This window comes from Prionailurus bengalensis, chromosome A2 (assembly GCF_016509475.1).
Source record: "Prionailurus bengalensis isolate Pbe53 chromosome A2, Fcat_Pben_1.1_paternal_pri, whole genome shotgun sequence".
Lineage (NCBI taxonomy): Eukaryota > Metazoa > Chordata > Mammalia > Carnivora > Felidae > Prionailurus > Prionailurus bengalensis.
In genome coordinates, this window is record NC_057348.1 from 104,861,800 (window position 1) to 104,881,538 (window position 19,739).

At 35.5% G+C, this 19,739-nt stretch overlaps 1 protein-coding gene across 1 annotated transcript in view; it reads right to left on the minus strand.

Annotated features, from left to right (window-relative positions):
• The window catches only part of VWDE (von Willebrand factor D and EGF domains), a 77,322-nt gene that overhangs the window by 21,560 nt on the left and 36,023 nt on the right, over positions 1-19,739 (minus strand). Inside the window, exons 13-19 of the mRNA XM_043588986.1 lie at positions 17,869-18,005; positions 14,137-14,292; positions 13,908-14,012; positions 11,968-12,082; positions 5,349-5,599; positions 4,058-4,277; positions 2,345-2,482 (exon numbers count right to left, since the gene is read on the minus strand). Of these exons, the coding sequence (XP_043444921.1) occupies positions 2,345-2,482; positions 4,058-4,277; positions 5,349-5,599; positions 11,968-12,082; positions 13,908-14,012; positions 14,137-14,292; positions 17,869-18,005 (1,122 nt within the window). The remainder of the gene's footprint in view (positions 1-2,344; positions 2,483-4,057; positions 4,278-5,348; positions 5,600-11,967; positions 12,083-13,907; positions 14,013-14,136; positions 14,293-17,868; positions 18,006-19,739) is intronic.

Here is a 19,739-nt window from a genome sequence, read left to right on the forward strand (position 1 = left end):
AACTGATGAATGGATAAAGAAGATGTGGTGTATAAACACACACACACACACACACACACACACACACACACACTGGAATATTACACAGCCATCAAAACGAATAAAATATTGCCATTTGCAACAACATGGATGGAGCTAGAGTATGTTATGCTAAGCGAAATAACTCAGAGAAAGATAAATACCATATGATTTCACTCATAAATGGAATTTAAGAAAAAAACAGATGAAAATATGCGAGTGGGGAAGAAAAGAATAAAGAGAGAGGGAAACAAACCATAAGAGACCTTAAAGATAGAGAACAAACTGAGGGTGGATGGAGGGATGTGGGTGGAGTATGGGCTAGATGGGTGATGGGTATAAGGAAGGCATTTGTTATGATGAGTACTGGGTGTTGTATGTTAAGTGATGCATCACTGAATTCTACTCCTGAAATGAATATTGCACTGTATGTTAACTAATTAGAATTTAAATAAAATTTTGAAAAAAAGAGAAAATAAAGAAAATAAAGAAAAAATTATGTGGAAAAAAACGGCGTCTTCTTCACTTAATGATACCAAAATATAGTTCTTTCATACTGTCTTCTATAATTTGTTTTTCTCTTTTAAGCTTTTAAAATGTTGATATCCACCAATTTTTTGTCCTTCTTTATCTTAGTGTTATCTTTGGGCAATTTCATCCATGACTGATGACCCTAAGACCTGTATCTTTAACTTAATCCTCCTTCCTAAACTCCACTTGGATATTCCATAGTCTTCTTGATCTCTATGTATCCATACTGAACTCATTATCTTTCCCCTTGCAAATCACTTCTTCTTCATGTGTGTGTCTTAACTCAGCTGAGGCTGCCATTACAAAATATCATAGACTGGATGTCCTAAACAACAGGAATTTATTTTCTTACTATTCTGCAGGTAGCAAGTTCAAGATCAAGGTGAAGGGCATTCAGTTCTTGGTGAGAGCTCTCTTCCTGGCTCCCAGACAGTCACTTTTTCCCTGTGTCCTCATAGGGCAGAGAGAGAGAGAGAGAGAGAGAGAGAGAGAGAGAGAGAGAGAGAATAAGCTCTCTGGTGTCTCCTCTTATGAGGATACTAATGCTATCGGATCCTAATCCTCCCTTATGACCTCATTATGACATCAATTAATTCCTTACTCCAAATACAGCCACAGTGGGGGTTTGGAACACAACCTATGAATTCTGAGGCCACACAATTCAGCGCATAGCAAAGTGAATGCCAATTCTACACACTCATTCATGTAAACTGAGCTTTTGGAATTTAGTAACTCTTTACCTCGCCATGCTAATCCCAATCATTGACCGTGGACAATCAGCTTGCTTCTTTGGTGTTTCTTTCAACCATGACCTCCTCACCCAAAGTCAGAGTATCTTCCCATCTTTCCTATTTTTTTCTTTTTCTTTTGGTGGGGGGGAAGAGGAGCAGAGAGAGAGAGAAAGAGAGAGAGAGAGAGAGAGAGAGAGAGAGAGAGAGAGAGAGAGAGAGAGAGACAGATAGATAGATAGATAGACAGAGATTAAGAATCCCAAGCAGTCTCCACACTCAGCGCAGAGCCCGATGTGGGGCATGATCCCAGGACTCCGGGATTGTGATCCAAGGCAAAATCAAGAGTCAGATGCTCAATTGACTGAGCCACCCAGGTGCCCTACATCTTTCCTATTTATTCGTAATATTCTCTTAGCTTTTCTTCCCACCTTCAGGCTTGCATAGTTTCTTACCCATAAGTGGTCCATCCACCATTATGCTCGAGTAGACTTCTCCGATATAAATCTTATTAAATTTCTCATAGTTTCTCAGTGATCTGGCCACTGTCTAGTTCTCTAGCTTCATTTCTTATAGCAGTTCCTCTTACCCTCTATATTTTAAGCAAATTGAATTATTTATAGTGGCCAAGTGTGCTGTGATGTTACATATCTCTCCACCTTTGTTCATAATGTTTCTTCTGCCTAGAAAGCCTTTCTTTCTCTTGACTGGATACATCAGATTTAGCTGTAATGATACTCGCTTTTTAAAACTTTTCATTATCCCTCTAGGTAGACACGATTCTCTGTGTAGTATTCCTATTATTCTCTACAGACACTTCTCACGAAAGACACAGAACACCATATGAAACTATGTGATTACATGTCATACTGGTATTACACTCAAACCTATTAGGGTCAGAGGACATGTTTTACCTATTTTTGCATCCTCTGCATCCAGTTTAATGCATGACACTTAGTGAATACATACTGAATGAACACATGAGTAAAAGAGGTGATAGAACTGAGTGATTTTGATTAAGTAAATGTAGCAACAAATATTTAATGTCAGAAAATAGGGACTTTTACCATGACATATCTTTCCATCACCATAAAATCCTTTTGGACATGAACCACAATGATAGGAGCCAAAGGTATTGAAGCACTCTGCTCCTGGAAAGCAAGGTCTGGATTGACACTCATCAACATCTTCCTGGCAATTTTTACCTAAACAAAATACAGATTGAGAGTTCAATTTATTTATTTTGAAAAACACTGTATATCCCATCAAGTGTTCCTTATTTTATTTCTTTTACTTAAAGTACTTTACTTCTACTTTACTTAAAGTATATTTACTTCTTTTACATAAACTCCAGAAAAACTGTCATACATTAAGAGGAATGCATGTATAAAGTCACCAATTAGAGGGACACTTGGGTGGCTCAGTCAGTTGAGCATCCAACTTTGGCTCACGTCATGATCTCGCGGTTTGTGAGTTCAAGCCCTACATCGGGTTCTGTGCTGACAGCTCAGAGCACAGAGCCTGCTCTCGATTCTTTGTCTCCCTCTCTCTCTGTTCCTCCCCCCTCTCACACTCTGTCTGTCTCTCTCAAACATAAAATAAAACGTTAAAAAATTTTTTTCAGTCATTAATTAGATTCTATTTAACATTAAATAAGACGCTTCAAGTGCATAAGATTTTCCTTATAAAAAAGACGACAGAAGGCCCTTGGTACTGTAAGGCAAAAAATTACCATATCATAGCAGCAATTCTCACTTTGTTAAAAAAAACTCAATGATTTTTTAAAAAAAAAGTTAGTAGAATGATTGCTTAATTAGCTTAAGGACAGCTTATTCAGTGCGGTGACTGCATTAGCTGTGAAAACCCATGAAAATTTTACACCATGTGAGGAAAGTCAGTATGTCCTCAATAAAGTTTTTTGAGATGAAGTGTTCTTTGAAATGTTTAAAAACTTAGTTGAATGAATATATTCAGTCATTTATGATGGTTGCTCCCATTACAGTAAGATCCATGAAGCACTCAACACGAATTGTTTCAAATGAAGTCTGTAGCACAACAGTCCCAACTGATAAAATTTTTATTTTAAAATGCTGAAGAAAATAATGTCTTGCTTAGTTCAATTATAATGTTAAAGTAGATGCCTTCAAGTAAAATATAAGCTCAGTAACTGCATATTTATTTAACATTTATATCTGTTTAAATTAGAGGAAATATTGGTATGACTCTTAAAAAGCCTTGGGAAATTATAAGTCATTCATATACTTATTTGAGGTTTCTAGAATAAAATTTTTCAGGATAATTAACAAGTTAGCAAACATGCTAATATTTCCTTTGATTTCACTTTAACATTGTACCATGATCTTTTTAAGTTAATGAATTATCAAGTTTTCTTAAATGATAATGTTTATATTTCTCATGGCAAATCTCTTGATTTTTCCATATTATATTTCAATAGTAATACATTTAAATATATTTCTACCTAGCAAATATAGACAGAAATGTTTAAGAACCTGCAAAGTACAATACAGACATAGAATACTGCCATTAAAATTATAAAAAATTGGCAAAATTGTAAGAGTATATGTAAGCAGTATACAACAATAGAAGGATATGAGTAGCAAATGTATTTGTGATGACTTTTACTAGATTTTAAAACATATATTAAAATCTTTAGGACGATACACATGCTTGAATAACCTGTATATTACTTGGAAAGCCAAGGAACTTTCCTTTCTAATTTGTTCACATACTAATTTCGTTCATGAAGAACCAAAACTTACCTTTGAGTTCAGGTGGACACAAGCAAGAATAACTGTGAAAATCACTAATACATCTGCCAAGGCCACAGGGGTTTGATTGGCACTCGGTGACGTCCACTTCACAAAGACTGCCCTGAAAGCCAGGCAAGCAGACACACAGGTGCACTCCACTTCCTGGAGGAAATTTAATATCTGACACACATGATCCACCATTCAAGCAATCACAAGACTTCACAGTCACCTCCAAAAGAAACAAAAAGTAAATGCTTTATTCTTCAGTAAAATAATCTTCAGTTTATGCCTTAGAAATTGTGTTAGGCATGTACATTTAGGTGGAAGTAGGACCAGATCACAAGTTTTGAAAAGAAAAAAATATGTATATATATATTTAATGTAAAAGAGTATTTTAAAATATAGTTTAATAAGGTAACCTTGCCAATTTTCAAGAGCACAGTCAAAATATAAATGCTATGGATAATTTTTTAAAATGTTACAAGATACAGGTGCCTGGGTGGCTCGGTCCGGTAAGTGTCCAACTTCAGCTCAGGTCATGATCTCGTGGTTCATGGGTTTGGGCCCTGTGTCAGGCTCTGTGCTGACAGCTCAGAGCCCGGAGCCTGCTTCGTGGATTCTGTCTCCCTCTCTCTCTGCCCCTCCCCTGCTCATACTCTGTCTCCCTCTCTCTCAAAAATAAATAAAACATTTAAAAAAACGTAAAATGTTACAAGATAATCAATTTCTATGATGCAATTGGAACAACTGGAAAAAAATCCTTAAGAGGCAAAGCAGTTAGTCACATGACTTATCCCAGACTACAGGGAGTAAACAGTCATTTGAATTATCTGGTTAGCATGACATAATACACAATTGCCCTTCATACCATTACTTCTCTGGGAGTGTGTCTCAAATTTCAAGTGAATACAGGGCACAAAAACAGTATTAATAGCTCGTGACTGATAATATCAAAAGAATAGCCAATAAAAAAATGACTTCACTTGAAGGAAAGGGTATAATTCTCAATCTTAGGTTTATCATAGATATTTCAGACAGGTAGACATGAATGCATTCTTTACTTAAGTAAACTTAAGTACAGGAGCAAATGGTCTAGGAATTCGTCACATAGATCCGTGCTCTGGACTTGAGACTCTACCAAAGATTTTAAATTCTGACAAAAATAGCATTTTGGCAGTTTAATTTTCCACAAAATGTTGAATAATTTAGTTCCTCTTCATGAAGAATTCTATTTTAAGTTTCAAATAGTTACTGATACTGTTAATTAATTCAGTGGCATTTACGTAATTATAAATATTACCATAATCGTGAGCCTAGTTTCAGCATTGCAGTCATCGGTAAAAAGCAGAGTGAATTGCTGTGGAGTTTGGGACTCTGCTTTCCACATAAGAAGTCCCGTAGAAGAAACATTTGCTCCCTCGGGACCCGAGTCCAAGGCAAAATGGATGTCAGAGCCTTCAGGATCGACAGCTGTGAACTGGAACACAAAGTTCTCCCCGAAAAATGTCTCTAATTTGTCTTGTGGCATTTGAATCAGTGGGGGTTGGTTGTCTGTCAAAGAGAAAACAATTACTTTGTACTTGTGTATAAAGAAAAAGGAAAAGGAAAAGTAAAGTATGATGCAAAGCCCTCAGACTGAAACATTTTGATGAATTTCAAACTCCCCTAAAACTTCCATTACCTATGCTGGCTCTTTTTCTTTTTTCTTTTCTTTTTTCTTTTCTTTTCTTTTCTTTTCTTTTCTTTTCTTTTCTTTTCTTTTCTTTTCTTTTCTTTTCTTTTCTTTTCTCTTTTCTTTTTATATTCTGAATAAATTCAATTGCATTCTTAGAAAATGTAAAAGTAACTGACAGGTGCAAGACTTCAAACTTTGCTACAAGGGTGTAACAGCACTTTGAACACAGCATAAAATACATAAACATATCTGCATTTCCCAGACTGGATGCATCTCCTTTTCTGTCTGAAATTATTTCTTGGTGTTGACCAACTCATTGCTTGCTCTCTCACTCTCTCTTCTTCATCCTCTACCCTTTTCAGCTTTACTTTCCCCTCAACACCTCCTTTTATTTCCCCTTCACTCTCCATGACTGGATTGTTCATTTAACCCCCCCTCCCCACCCGACCTTATTTTCCTCACTGTACCTGCCTCTCCAGTAGGAACTGGAAGCCATATAAGTCACAGCCATCCTCTGCTCCTCAGAGGCATTTCCCACTGCCAAGCTCACATAATGGAACGGTGGTTATTTCAGAGGACAGAGAAAGCTCCCTTTGCACTCAAGTAATGCTTTAAAACACTTTTTTTATATTGTCATATTAAAAAATGTCCCCCTTCCTTGGCTTAACACATGGAAGGTAGAGGCTTTTTCATCACACTGGGCACAAACACTTTCTGCTTGCATCGACAAAGCACTGATGCCAAGAGAATGTGGTTCTGGCTCCCATTCTGCCATCATATATCTTTATACAATTTACTGGTTTTAATTTCCTCACCCCTCAATATGAGAAATTGGGATAGATGATTTTTCCAGCCTCCTTAAATCCTTGAACATTGCAAATCTATTATGAGTCAGTCATACTCAAGCCATTAAAAACATAGACAGCAATTCAGAAGTTATATTGTGTTTCCCTTATCTTTTGCACTTAATTCTTCTCCAAATTTGTATTGTCTTCCCATAACACCCCATGAGTCTTGCACCTGAACAATAAATTATCTGAAAAATGGTCTAATACAGTAATGAAATTTGTATACACAATAATATAAATAGTGATGTTACAAAGCACTGTATAAATACAAGGTTTTATGATTCCTTAGCTAAAATTACATGGGGATAGGAGGAGGGAGTAATTATATCTTGTATTTTATAATGCCTGCTTGGTCTTTGGGATGAGGAAAGAGAATGAAGAAACAATTATATGGAATTATGTATAGCTGTAGTTAAGAAAGTGAAGACATTACAGGCCAGAAAGGAACGGCAGGAGATCTTCAAAGTGATGGACAGAAAAAACATGCAGTCGAGAATCCTTTATCCAGCAAGTCTGTCATTTAGAATAGAAGGAGAGATAAAGGTCTTCCCAAACAAACAAAAACTGAAGGAATTCGTCACCACTAAACCAGCCCTACAAGAGATCCTGAGGGGGATCCTGTGAGACAAAGTACCAGAGACATTGCTACAAGCATAAAACCTACAGACATCACAATGACTCTAAACCCATATCTTTCTATAATAACACTGAATGTAAATGGACTAAATGCGCCAACCAAAAGACAAAGGGTATCAGAATGGATAAAAAAACAAGACCCATCTATTTGCTGTCTACAAGAGACTCATTTTAGACCTGAGAACACCTTCAGATTGAGAGTGAGGGGATGGAAAACTATTTATGATGCCACTGGAAGTCAAAAGAAAGCTGGAGTAGCCATACTTATATCAGACAAACTAGACTTTAAATTAAAGGCTGTAACAAGAGATGAAGAAGGGCATTATATAATAATCACAGGGTCTATCCATCAGGAAGAGCTAACAATTATAAATGTCTATGCACCGAATACAGGAGCCCCCAAATATATAAAACAATTACTCACAAACATAAGCAACCTTATTGATAAGAATGTGGTAATTTCAGGGGACTTTAACACTCCACTTACAGAAATGGATAGATCATCTAGACACAGGATCAATAAAGAAACAAGGGCCCTGAATGAGACATTGGATCAGATGGACTTGACAGACCTATTTAGAACTCTGCATCCCAAAGCAACAGAATATACTTTCTTCTCGAGTGCACATGGAACATTCTTCAAGATAGATCACATACTGGGTCACAAAACAGCCCTTCATAAGTATACAAGAATTGAAATCACACCGTGCATACTTTCAGACCACAATGCTATGAAGCTTGAAATCAACCACAGGAAAAAGTCTGGAAAACCTCCAAAAGCATGGAGGTTAAAGAACACCCTACTAAAGAATGAATGGGTCAACCAGGCAATTAGAGAAGAAATTAAAAAAATATATGGAAACAAATGAAAATGAAAATACAACAATCCAAACGCTTTGGGACGCAGCAAAGGCAGTCCTGAGAGGAAAATACATTGCAATCCAGGCCTATCTCAAGAAAAAAGAAAAATCCTAAATACAAAATCTAACAGCACACCTAAAGGAAATAGAAGCAGAACAGCAAAAGCAGCCTAAACCCAGCAGAAGAAGAGAAATAATAAAGATCAGAGCAGAAATAAACAATATAGAATCTAAAAAAAAACTGTAGAGCAGATCAATGAAACCAAGAGTTGGTTTTTTGAAAAAATAAACAAAATTGATAAACCTCTAGCCAGGCTTCTCAAAAAGAAAAGGGAGATGACCCAAATAGATAAAATCATGAATGAAAATGGAATTATTACAACCAATCCCTCAGAGATACAAGCAATTATCAGGGAATACTATGAAAAATTATATGCCAACAAACTGGACAACCTGGAAGAAATGGACAAATTCCTAAACACCCACATGCTTCTAAAACTCAATCAGGAGGAAATAGAAAGCTTGAACAGACCCATAACCAGCGAAGAAATTGAATCAGTCATCAAAAATCTCCCAACAAATAAGAGTCCAGGACCAGATGGCTTCCCAGGGGAGTTCTACCAGATGTTTAAAGCAGAGATAATACCTACTTCTCAAGCTGTTCCAAAAAATAGAAATGGAAGGAAAACTTCCAGACCCATTCTATGAAGCCAGTATTACTTTGATTCCTAAACCAGAGACCCAGTAAAAAAAGAGAACTACAGGCCAATATCCCTGATGAATATGGATGCAAAAGTTCTCAATAAGATACTAGGAAATCGAATTCAACAGCATATAAAAAGAATTATTCACCATGATCAAGCGGGATTCATTCCTGGGATGCAGGGCTGGTTCAACATTTGCAAATCAATCAATGTGATATAGCACATTAATAAAAGAAAAGATAAGAACCATATGATCCTGTCAATCGATGCAGAAAAGGCCTTTGACAAAATTCAGCAAACTTTCTTAATAAAAACCCTTGATAAAGTCGGGATAGAAGGAACATACTTAAACATCATAAAAGCCATTTATGAAAAGCCCATAGCTAACATCATCCTCAATGGGGAAAAACTGAGAGCTTTTTCCCTGAGATCAGGAACACGACAGGGATGTCCACTCTCACTGCTGTTGTTTAACATAGTGTTGGAAGTTCTAGCGTCAGCAATCAGACAACAAAAGGAAATCAAAGGCATCAAAATTGGCAAAAATGAAGTTAAGCTTTCACTTTTTGCAGATGACATGATATTATACATGGAAAATACAATAGAATCCACCAGAACTCTGCTAGAACTGATACATGAATTTAGCAAAGTTGCAGGATATAAAATCAGTGTACAGAAATCAGTTGCATTCTTATACACTAATAATGAAGCAACAGAAAGACAAATAAAGAAACTGATCCCATTCACAACTGCACCAAGAAGCATAAAATACCTACGAATAAACCTAACCGAAGATGTTAAAGATCTGTATGCTGAAAACTATAGAAAGCTTATGAAGGAAATTGAAGAAGATACAAAGAAATGGAAAAACATTCCGTGCTCATGGATTGGAAGAATAAATATTGTCAAAATGTCAATACTACCCAAAGCTATCTATACATTCAATGCAATCCCAATCAAAATTGCACCAGCATTCTTCTTGAAACTAGAACAAGCAATCCTAAAATTCATATGGAACCACAAGAGTCCCCGAATAGCCAAAGTAATTTTGAAGAAGAAGACCAAAGCAGGAGGCATCACAATCCCAGACTTTAGCCTCTACTACAAAGCTGTCATCATCAAGACAGCATGGTATTGGCACAAAAACAGACACATAGACCAATGGAATAGAATAGAAACCCAACAACTAGACCCACAAAAGTATGGCCAACTCACCTTTGACAAAGCAGGAAAGAATATCCAATGGAAAAAAGGACAGTCTCTTTAACAAATGGTGCTGGGAGAACTGGACAGCAACATGCAGAAGATTGAAACTAGACCACTTTCTCACACCATTCATAAAAATAAACTCAAAATGGATAAAGGACCTGAATGTGAGACAGGAAACCACCAAAACCCTAGAGGAGAAAGCAGGAAAAGACATCTCTGACCTCAGCTGTAGCAATTTTTTACTTGACACATCCCCAAAGGCAAGGGAATTAAAAGCAAAAATGAACTACTGGGACCTTATGAAGATAAAAACCTTCTGCACAGCAAAGGAAACAACGAACAAAACTAAAAGGCAATCAACAGAATGGGAAAATATATTTGCAAATGACATATTGGACAAAGGGCTAGTATCCAAAATCTATAGAGAGCTCACCAAACTCCACACCCAAAAAACAAATAACCCAGTGAAGAAATGGGCAGAAAACATGAATAGACACTTCTCTAAAGAAGACATCCGGATGACCAACAGGCACATGAAAAGATGCTCAACGTCGCTCTCATCAGGGAAATACAAATCAAAACCACACTCAGGTATCACCTCACGCCAGTCAGAGTGGCCAAAATGAACAAATCAGGAGACTATAGATGCTGGAGAGGATGTGGAGAAACGGGAACCCTCTTGCACTGTTGGTGGGAATGCAAACTGGTGCAGCCACTCTTGAAAACAGTGTGGAGGTTCCTCAAAAAATTAAAAATAGACCTACCCTATGACCCAGCAATAGCACTGCTAGGAATTTACCCAAGGGATACAGGAGTACTGATGCATAGGGGCACTTGTAGCCCAATGTTTATAGCAGCACTCTCAACAATAGCCAAATTATGGAAAGAGCCTAAATGTCCATCAACTGATGAATGGATAAAGAAATTGTGGTTTATATACACAATGGAGTACTACGTGGCAATGAGAAAGAATGAAATATGACCTTTTGTAGCAACGTGGATGGAACTGGAGAGTGTGATGCTAAGTGAAATAAGCCATACAGAGAAAGACAGATACCATATGGTTTCACTCTTAGGTGGATCCTGAGAAACTTAACAGAAACCCATGGGGGAGGGGAAGGGAAAAAAAAAAAAGGAGGTTAGAGTGGGAGAGAGCCAAAGCATAAGAGACTCTTAAAAACTGAGAACAAACTGAGGGTTGATGGGGGGTGGAAGGGAGGGGTGGGTGGGTGATGGGTATTGAGGAGGGCACCTTTTGGGATGAGCACTGGGTGTTGTATGGAAACCAATTTGACAATAAACTTCATATATTGAAAAAAAAAGAAAGTGAAGACGTTATACGACACATAACTATGATTTGGGGTGTTTTTTTGGGGGTGGAACAAAGTATCCAGACATTATCTGTACCCACTATTATACTAATGAGGTCCCAGAATGGTAGGGCTGGAAGGCACTTAATAGATTATTGAATCCAGATTATCTCATTTAACAGGTGATGAATGCATAGCCTTTGGAATTTAAATAGCGAAATGCCTTGTCACAAAACAGAAAAGAAGGCTAAGAGCAGGATATAGAGCTTTGCTCTTGGTCTCAAAGTAATGTCTTCTTTCCACTAAACCCGCCAACCTTCACTGATGGACGTTTTATGTGTTTACATAGTGGCAATTCTGTTGGTAGCTGTATGACTTGTACAAACTGTGTATAGCTGAATTAATCATTCTAATTTCTTCCATTAATAATTCACATTTGCTTTCAGGATCAAATACTGAAAGGAAAATTCCATACCCTATTATAGTATAATCACGGAAATTACATAAAATAACATGTCATCTTATATTACGTTCAAGCAAAGTAAATCATGCAGTTAGGAAAGATGCTAAATAAAGCACAGTGTTCATCTTAAACACATTTACGTAACTCGTGTCTTAAAAATCACTTAAAAATTATCTTGTAGAGGAAATATTTGTATTAATAAAGAAAAACTTACTTTCTAAAAATGACCAAGTAAATTTTGAAATTTTTGGTCTGCAAATCAAACAAGGGCTGGTAGGATTTTTATCTCCTTCAATGTAGCAGAGCCCATCGATAATGCAAACATTTTCCTAATGGAAGTTTTAAAAAGAGGAAAGCAATTAGGATATCATTATAGTTAGTGTTTAGGAAAAAATGTACATAGAAAGATAGCATCATATATGTTGATCATTCCAGGGTAAGCATGTTATAAGTCTGTTTTGATTAGGAAACATTTTTTCATGTGTCCTAATCATAAATGTGTGTTAGAAAACAAATCATTTCCTTTTTGTGTAATTGCACGTGGAACTGATCAATAGGGAAGGAATAAGAAAATACATATAGCTGTATCTCTGTGTAGAATTTTAGCTTATAAATAACATGGGAGACAATCTGTCTTTTCTTCTGGTCTTTCTTACTGCTAAGTCAGGCTGGAAGTGTCTATTTATAAAGAAATGAAACAATTTTTCCCCTGGCTCATCTTACAGAAACACATTTGTTTATAGCTATTTTCCCTTCCTCTAGGATCCCACTATGTCCTCTGAACAGAGCAAAAGTGAACCAGAACCCTGGCATAATGATCCACACTTGACAATGGATATCCTTATACAAAATAGTGGAAAGAGAGGCTGATCTGCAAAAAAATAATTTTAAATGTAGCAATAATTTTCAACCTGGGAAGAAGACCAAATTTTGTTCAGCATATATAAGCTTTGCCCATTTAATGTAATCTCCTTTGATGTCACTTGGAACACTGCACAAAAATAAGAACAGAACAGTCGCAACAATGTAAAACAATTTTGAATTACAAAGTTTTACAAGTACTTACTGTAAGACATGTGGAAACAGAATATTTAGGGGAAAATAAAAATCAAACAACTTTGTAAAAACAGAAACTTCTGGGGCACTTGGGTGGCTCAGTCTGTTGAGCATCTGAATTCAGCTCAGGTCATTTTGTGGTTTGAGTTCGAATCCCGCACTGGGCTTTGTGCTAGCAGCTCAGATCCTGGAGCCTGCTTCAGATTCTGTGTCTCCATCTCTTTCTGTCCCTCCCCTGCTTGTGCTCTGTCTCTCTCTCTGTCTCTCTCTCCCTCAAAAACTAAATAAAACATTAAAAAAATTAAAAAAAATAATTTAAAAACCCCAGAAACTTTTTACTGACATGATCTAATTGCTAATCTCAAGGGAAAAAAAAAAGATTTAAAATTCAAAATAATGATACTTTTCATTTTTATCTACATAAATATTATTTGATATGCTTCTCGATTTTGAATAGCCAAGTAATATTATTGCCATGGTATGTATTAAATCAGCAACTGGCATATGAGAAAGATATGGTGATAAACCCAACAGACTGCACATAGATTAAGAGGGTGTGGCTGTGAGGATGCAGCTCAGGCTGGGGTGTTCTGTAATCTCTTAAGTAGATAATTGCATGGTTCAATGAATTTATTTGACACACACACACACACACACACACACACACACACACACACAAACTCCCTATAAAAGTGGTAGCCTTACACAGTTTACAAGCTCCATCAAAATGCATGTCATTTGCCACAAAGAAGATTAGGCGCGAGCAGAGAGACATCTAACTGGAAAATCTTTATTACTTTTTAAAAGGAATGTAGTAGGAGTTAAAATTCAATCTGAACCTCCCCTTTTAATTTTTTTTTAAGAAATAAATAACCAGCCACTTGAAAACATTAGAGGTAGAAATCTCCTTGCCATTACACCAAGAGTTACTGGCAGAGTAACAATTTCAGTTAACCTCATATAAACTTGAGGAAGGCTTTTCTCTATTAGTATTTCTGATATGAAGGTGAAAAAAACTAATATGCCTTTAATATGCCAATAGCATGGGAAATGAAATACTTACCATGTAAATGTGAAAATAAGTGAAAAACTGCTTACCTTTATAGTACATGAGTCTTTTCCATAGAGACCGCAAAGTTGACAAGCCCCATCATAGATGATCATTATTTTGGGATTACTGAACCTGTAACCATCATTAGATACCTGTAAGATGTAGTTTTATAATAAGATAATTTGTTCTAAATGTGGCTTCATAAATTCATTATGAAATTTTAATACATAAATATTTACTTTATTAATAAATATGAGACTATCTTTTCTTTTTTACCTTTAACTGCCACTTCGCAATTGGCTTCTCACCCATCAGATCTAAGGTATCAGACTGCTGAACATCAGGGGGCAGCTGACAATCAATAGTTCTGCTATTTTGAAAAACAATATGCGTGTAGACAGCTTTTCCAAGGACCCATTTACTGCTATTATACTAAAGGCATAATAAGAAAGCAATTAACTTCTGTTTAATTATGGAAATTCCTTGCTAATAAACTACATATAATCAAAATATAAATCTTAAAAAATGCATGGCTGGTATAATGGAATATATAATGAATGAAGTAATAAAACTGACATCAATAGTGAATTTTATCCAGAATAATGAAAACCACATATACCTTAATTAGACGTAAACTGGTTCTAATACCTCATGCATTTCTTATAGGTGTAAATCAAAGAAGTTATCAATATTGGTCATGTATAATGAATTGCCAAGTAATGAGTTTTGTAGCAAGAGGAAACACATTTGACTATGTAGCTGACACACAGTGATTTGATTTTCTGCCCAGAAACTCTCTCATTTCTTCTGCAAAAGTTCTTAAACTTCTACTTTTACTTGAAATTGCTCTTTCGGTCCTCCATCCATATGGTTCCCAGGACCTTCTCATGTTTTTACATGACCCATCTTCCTGGCTATGCTTGATTGCTCTGGGGGTGTATCTAAGCTGAGTCAATGCTTTGATTATTTGAATGTTTCAACTTTATACCAGAGGGGATACTGGGCCAGTATGCTTCTGGTAGCTTCACGTGCAAGATAAAAAGTAATGGAGATGTGGGTGGCTGTATTTTTCACTATGTGTAGGAGGCTAGTATATAGTAAAAGGGAAAAATGAAGCCCACAGAGAAAAGCAGAACTGAGACAGACAGATACACACACACACACACACACACACACACACACACAAATTCAGATATACTGAGTCGTCGTGGTGTTCAAGTCCCAAATTCAAGTTGTTCCTGAGAATTCAGCAATTACATTCTTACCCTGATTTTGTGAAAAACACACTACCTTAATAATAAATCCTATTTTTGATTAAGGTAATTCAAATGAATCTATATAACTTGAAACTAAATTCTAACTGGTTTACTCTATTTAATAACTCAGTGGCGTATCATATTTAATCTACACTTAAAGTATAATTTTTTTAGTATTAAAATGTATTGGTATTAAATGTATTAAATTACTAAATGTACTAAATACATTTAGTATTAAAATGTATTTAGTATTAAAATGATCTAAAGAGGAAAAGCCAGAAGAATTTTCTAGGTACTGGTAACTACATAGAAAGCTAAAAGGATATATTTTATTGCCAATATTTTGACTTAGATTTTTCTTTTAAGTTTATAACTGTATAATGTTTTCAATTGCTCAGAAATGGTCAAGGACCATGTTGATGCTTCAATATTGTGAGTCTGCAGGAGAAGGAAAGGAAGGTAAGAACATGCTCATCTGTGGCTAGCGGGAAGTATCTTAAGATCTGAAGATTGAAGGAGTAGGCCACAGTACAAATCTCCATGTTTGAGGGGGGTATGTATAGTCTGGCCAAACAGATCAGTGGTTTCCCTCTAGCGGAGGGTGACTGACAACAGTGTCTCAGAGCAGTCATGATAAGGACACTTAGATGGATACAGGGTTTTGTGTATTGAAACAAGATTCTAGCCAAGTCCAGAAATCATTTCCCCTCCTGTTTGGAGAAGCCAACCCCAAATAAGGAATAAACGGAGTTATATTTAGTTTCCATTCATCAATATTTTGAGAGTACCTACATGTGCTGAGAATTTCCTGAAGAAGAAAGATCACAGAGGAAAGGACAGACAAAACAATTTTAATACTGCTATAACCAAGATTCAAGTTAAGTTCAGTGAAAGAGAAAGAATCCATTGTGTCTATCACGGTCAAGGGAGGCTTTTCTCCCTGAAAGTAGAAGAGGAGACTGCCGTTTGGACACCTGGAGCAGAACTGGAGAGACTACACTTCAGTGAGGCTGGAGGGAGTAGCAAGTGAAAAGGGAGGGATGCATGAGACAGCATGAGATTTTAGTATAGTGTATGCAGGCGGTTCAAGGTTACAAAAATAGACAGGAGCTGGATCACAAAGGACCATTCATTTCTAGGAAAGCTACTTGAATTTAATCTTACAAGTATTTAAAAACTGGATTCTGTAAAGTTCTGGCTGCTTTTCGGAAAGGCAGAGAGTGAAAGAAAGGATTGGGTGCTTGGATCTCCAGATAAAAATGTGTAAAATTATTGCAAAAGTAGAAAAGAGCAGCCATAATATGCTACCTTTCATGTAATAAAAGAAGGGATTCATCTGTTCCTTTGTGCAAAAGAAATGCAGTAAGGACAAACCAGAAAATAATGAGAGTGGATACCTCCAGGGATAGATGGGAATGGAATGGAAAGAAAGGGTAATGGACAGAGCAGTATAGACGAAAAGACAGTGATATTTTTCTGTGTGTATCTTCTGTACGGCACCAACTCTCAGAACCATTATTTTTTTGCTTACTTTCCAAATAAATAAATAACTAAAATCAACTAAACTGTGGAGGAAATTTAAAGCGGAATACAAATATTCAAAAATAAACTGAATGGTATTACAAATGAAATAAACATCCTGAACAGGGTGCAAAAATATAAGTAAGTTTGGCGCTGGCTAGTGAACATATATATTTTCTTTCTCTAGTTCTGCATAGTGTGTTAGAGAATTTTATAGTGTGCTCTTTATTTGTCAGATATTTAGAAAAAAATCGTATGAGAATAAATATCACAGCAAATAATACATCTGAAAGTAAGTACAAAATGTACTTTCCAAGAGAATACAAACCTATAAAACTTTTTGGCAAATAACTTAATTGTACTGTGATGTCATTTGATTTATTCTGCCACAAACAGTATAATGTCTAGTCTCTTGAGGAATACTGAAGTGAATAAAATTATGCATATATTCCATTTTCCATTGTGTGTCTTATTTTTTCATTGGGATTAAAATATTTCATGGCTCATTTAGAAAAGCTCTACTCAATTCTCAATCCCAGGATCACATTTAGCTTTAGCAATTTAGAGAAAACGTATAATGCTAAAATGTGATTTTCTGTTTTAAGTTTTCAGCTTACCCCAGTATTTTCAAAGGGATTTCCTTAAAACAAAAATCCACTTGAATAAAGAAAAGGAAGACCAATGATTGATGATAAATAATCATCAAAATAAGATATAGCTTGATATACCAATGTTCAAACTGAGTGATTACGTCTGTCGTTTGTAGCCCGAAGAAAGAAAAACACTATTTTTATTTTGAAATCCATAGTAAGGGAAATATAAAGGATGAGCGCAATTAATCTTCACTTTTTGTTTGGTAAAGGGAATTGTTCATATTTCTACATCCCCTAAGTCATACAGATTTGTCTTGGGCAAAAATGATCTCTATTTGTTGTGGTTTTACATTTTAATAAATGCAGAAGCTTACATATCAAGCTTAATATTAATTTCTTATTATGACTGGAATATGAGCCAATACTGCAATAAAAATTATAGAAAATATTTTAATATGGTTAATGAATAGGAAAGAAACCTTAAGGTAAAGCAATGTAACCATATTCTTATTGAGCTCTCTGTGGATTTGACATCCTTTGGGATTATGTTGTTAACTGATAGACCAAATTAATCCAAGAAAAAATTAATCTGAATAACTCAAAAACTTAATTGTTCTTCAACACTACAATTAACATACCTGCAGTTTAGTAACTTCACATTTAGTTGAAGGTAATTCTTTGAAGCCTTGACCAAACACTCTCACTGTCATACAATTATATTTTCGAATATTACAGAATCCAGCATTCCCAAGTCCTATAATTTCAGGAGCCTTGTCTTTGGACAAAAATGATAAAACAAAATGGACAAAAATCCATAAAAATAAACTAATTATTTGCAAGGTCCAAATTAAAAGCATATGGAAAATAATATTTTGAAGTCTAACCAAATATAAGTACCTTAATTAAACTATTAAATATTAAGAGTAACCTGGTATTTAAAAAAGTGTCACTTACCATCAAGCCAATAACAACAGCATTAAAGATACTACCAGTGCCCAAATACACAGATTTAATTGATGTTTTAATAATGTTTAATACCAATTATTTACAAGTATTAGCAAATTACTACTACAATGGCCATTGTTTTTGCCATTTTGGTTTGTGCCATAGAGGTGGGTTATAGAAAAATACTTCTGCAATAAAATAGTGTAATTAGCAATGTAATGTATTAATATTTTTTAAAAATCTTAATTTAAACAGAAGAATTATAAAAATTTTATGAAAATGAAAATGTTATTAATGTTTTTATGTATTATTGCTATCTTACATGCCATGATAATCTTAAGTGTACTTTCAATCACAGGAGAAAAAAAATCTCCTAGTAGTCAGAGTTAACTGATTTTCACATAGTTATATCTTTGGTTCTGGTCTTGGTAAGATCACACATCATCTGTACCAGCAAGATCTGGTTGTCAAAATAGATAAATGCAGCATATGAAAGTAACTGAGTCCTCTAAGTACTGGCAAAATGTAAGTGAATATAACTTTACTAGCAGGAGAATATAAAATCATAAATTGTATACTCAGAACACTAAAAATGCTTATGGAAATTAAAAAAAAACATTTGTTTATTCTTTCATATTCAACAAATGTTTACTGAAGAATTTCTACTTTTCCAGATGTTATTCTAGGTACTGAATACTAGGTTTCTCTATGTAAAAAGAACAAGTTCCTGCCTTCATATAATTTACATTCAAATATGGGAGGACAAAAAAAAATGAAAAATAAAGTGTATCACACAAATGTTTTCAAGACTATGGAGAAAACATATGCACTAACTATATTAAGTGAGATAAAGACTATGTGATTGTGTGAAGAAAACTACTTTATTTTGAAAGACTTTGGGAGAAGTCTGAAATAATATGATATTTGAACAGAGAAGAGAAGGAAGTTGATCAGGAATCTATGAATTGGAAGAATGCTCCCGTGAAAGGGAAAGTAAATTCAAAGGTCCTGAGGTGGGAGCAGGCTTGGCCTCTTTGACAAACAGCAAAGCAACCACTTAAGCACACTAGGGAGCAGTGAACTACGGAGAGAATGGTAGGTGAGTTCAGTGAGAGAGGAGGCTCAGACTGCATAGGGTCTTCTAGACCATGGTAGGGAATGTGGATTTTACTCGGAAGGAGAGAGAGAGAGCCATTAGAGGCATTTAAGCAAGAGTTCTGTGATCTCACTATTATTTCAAAGGGATCTCTTTGGCTGTTATATGCAAAATAAACTTTGAGAGAATCTATAATAATGCAGGTGAGATATAATAGTAGCTTGGACTAAGTTACTGCAGGGAAAGAGATGAAATTCTTCACATCTAGAGCTGGATTTGCTACTAAAACACGAGGCATGAAAAAAAAATGAGAAGCCAAAATGACTACAAGTTTTTAACATGAACAATCAGAGGAGTGAAGTTTACATTTACTGAGATGGAAAAGGGCAGGATGGTGGGGGTAGAAGGAAAATCGGGAGTTACTGGTTTAATAGCTAATGAAATCCAATTGACTTTTAGAAATTTCTT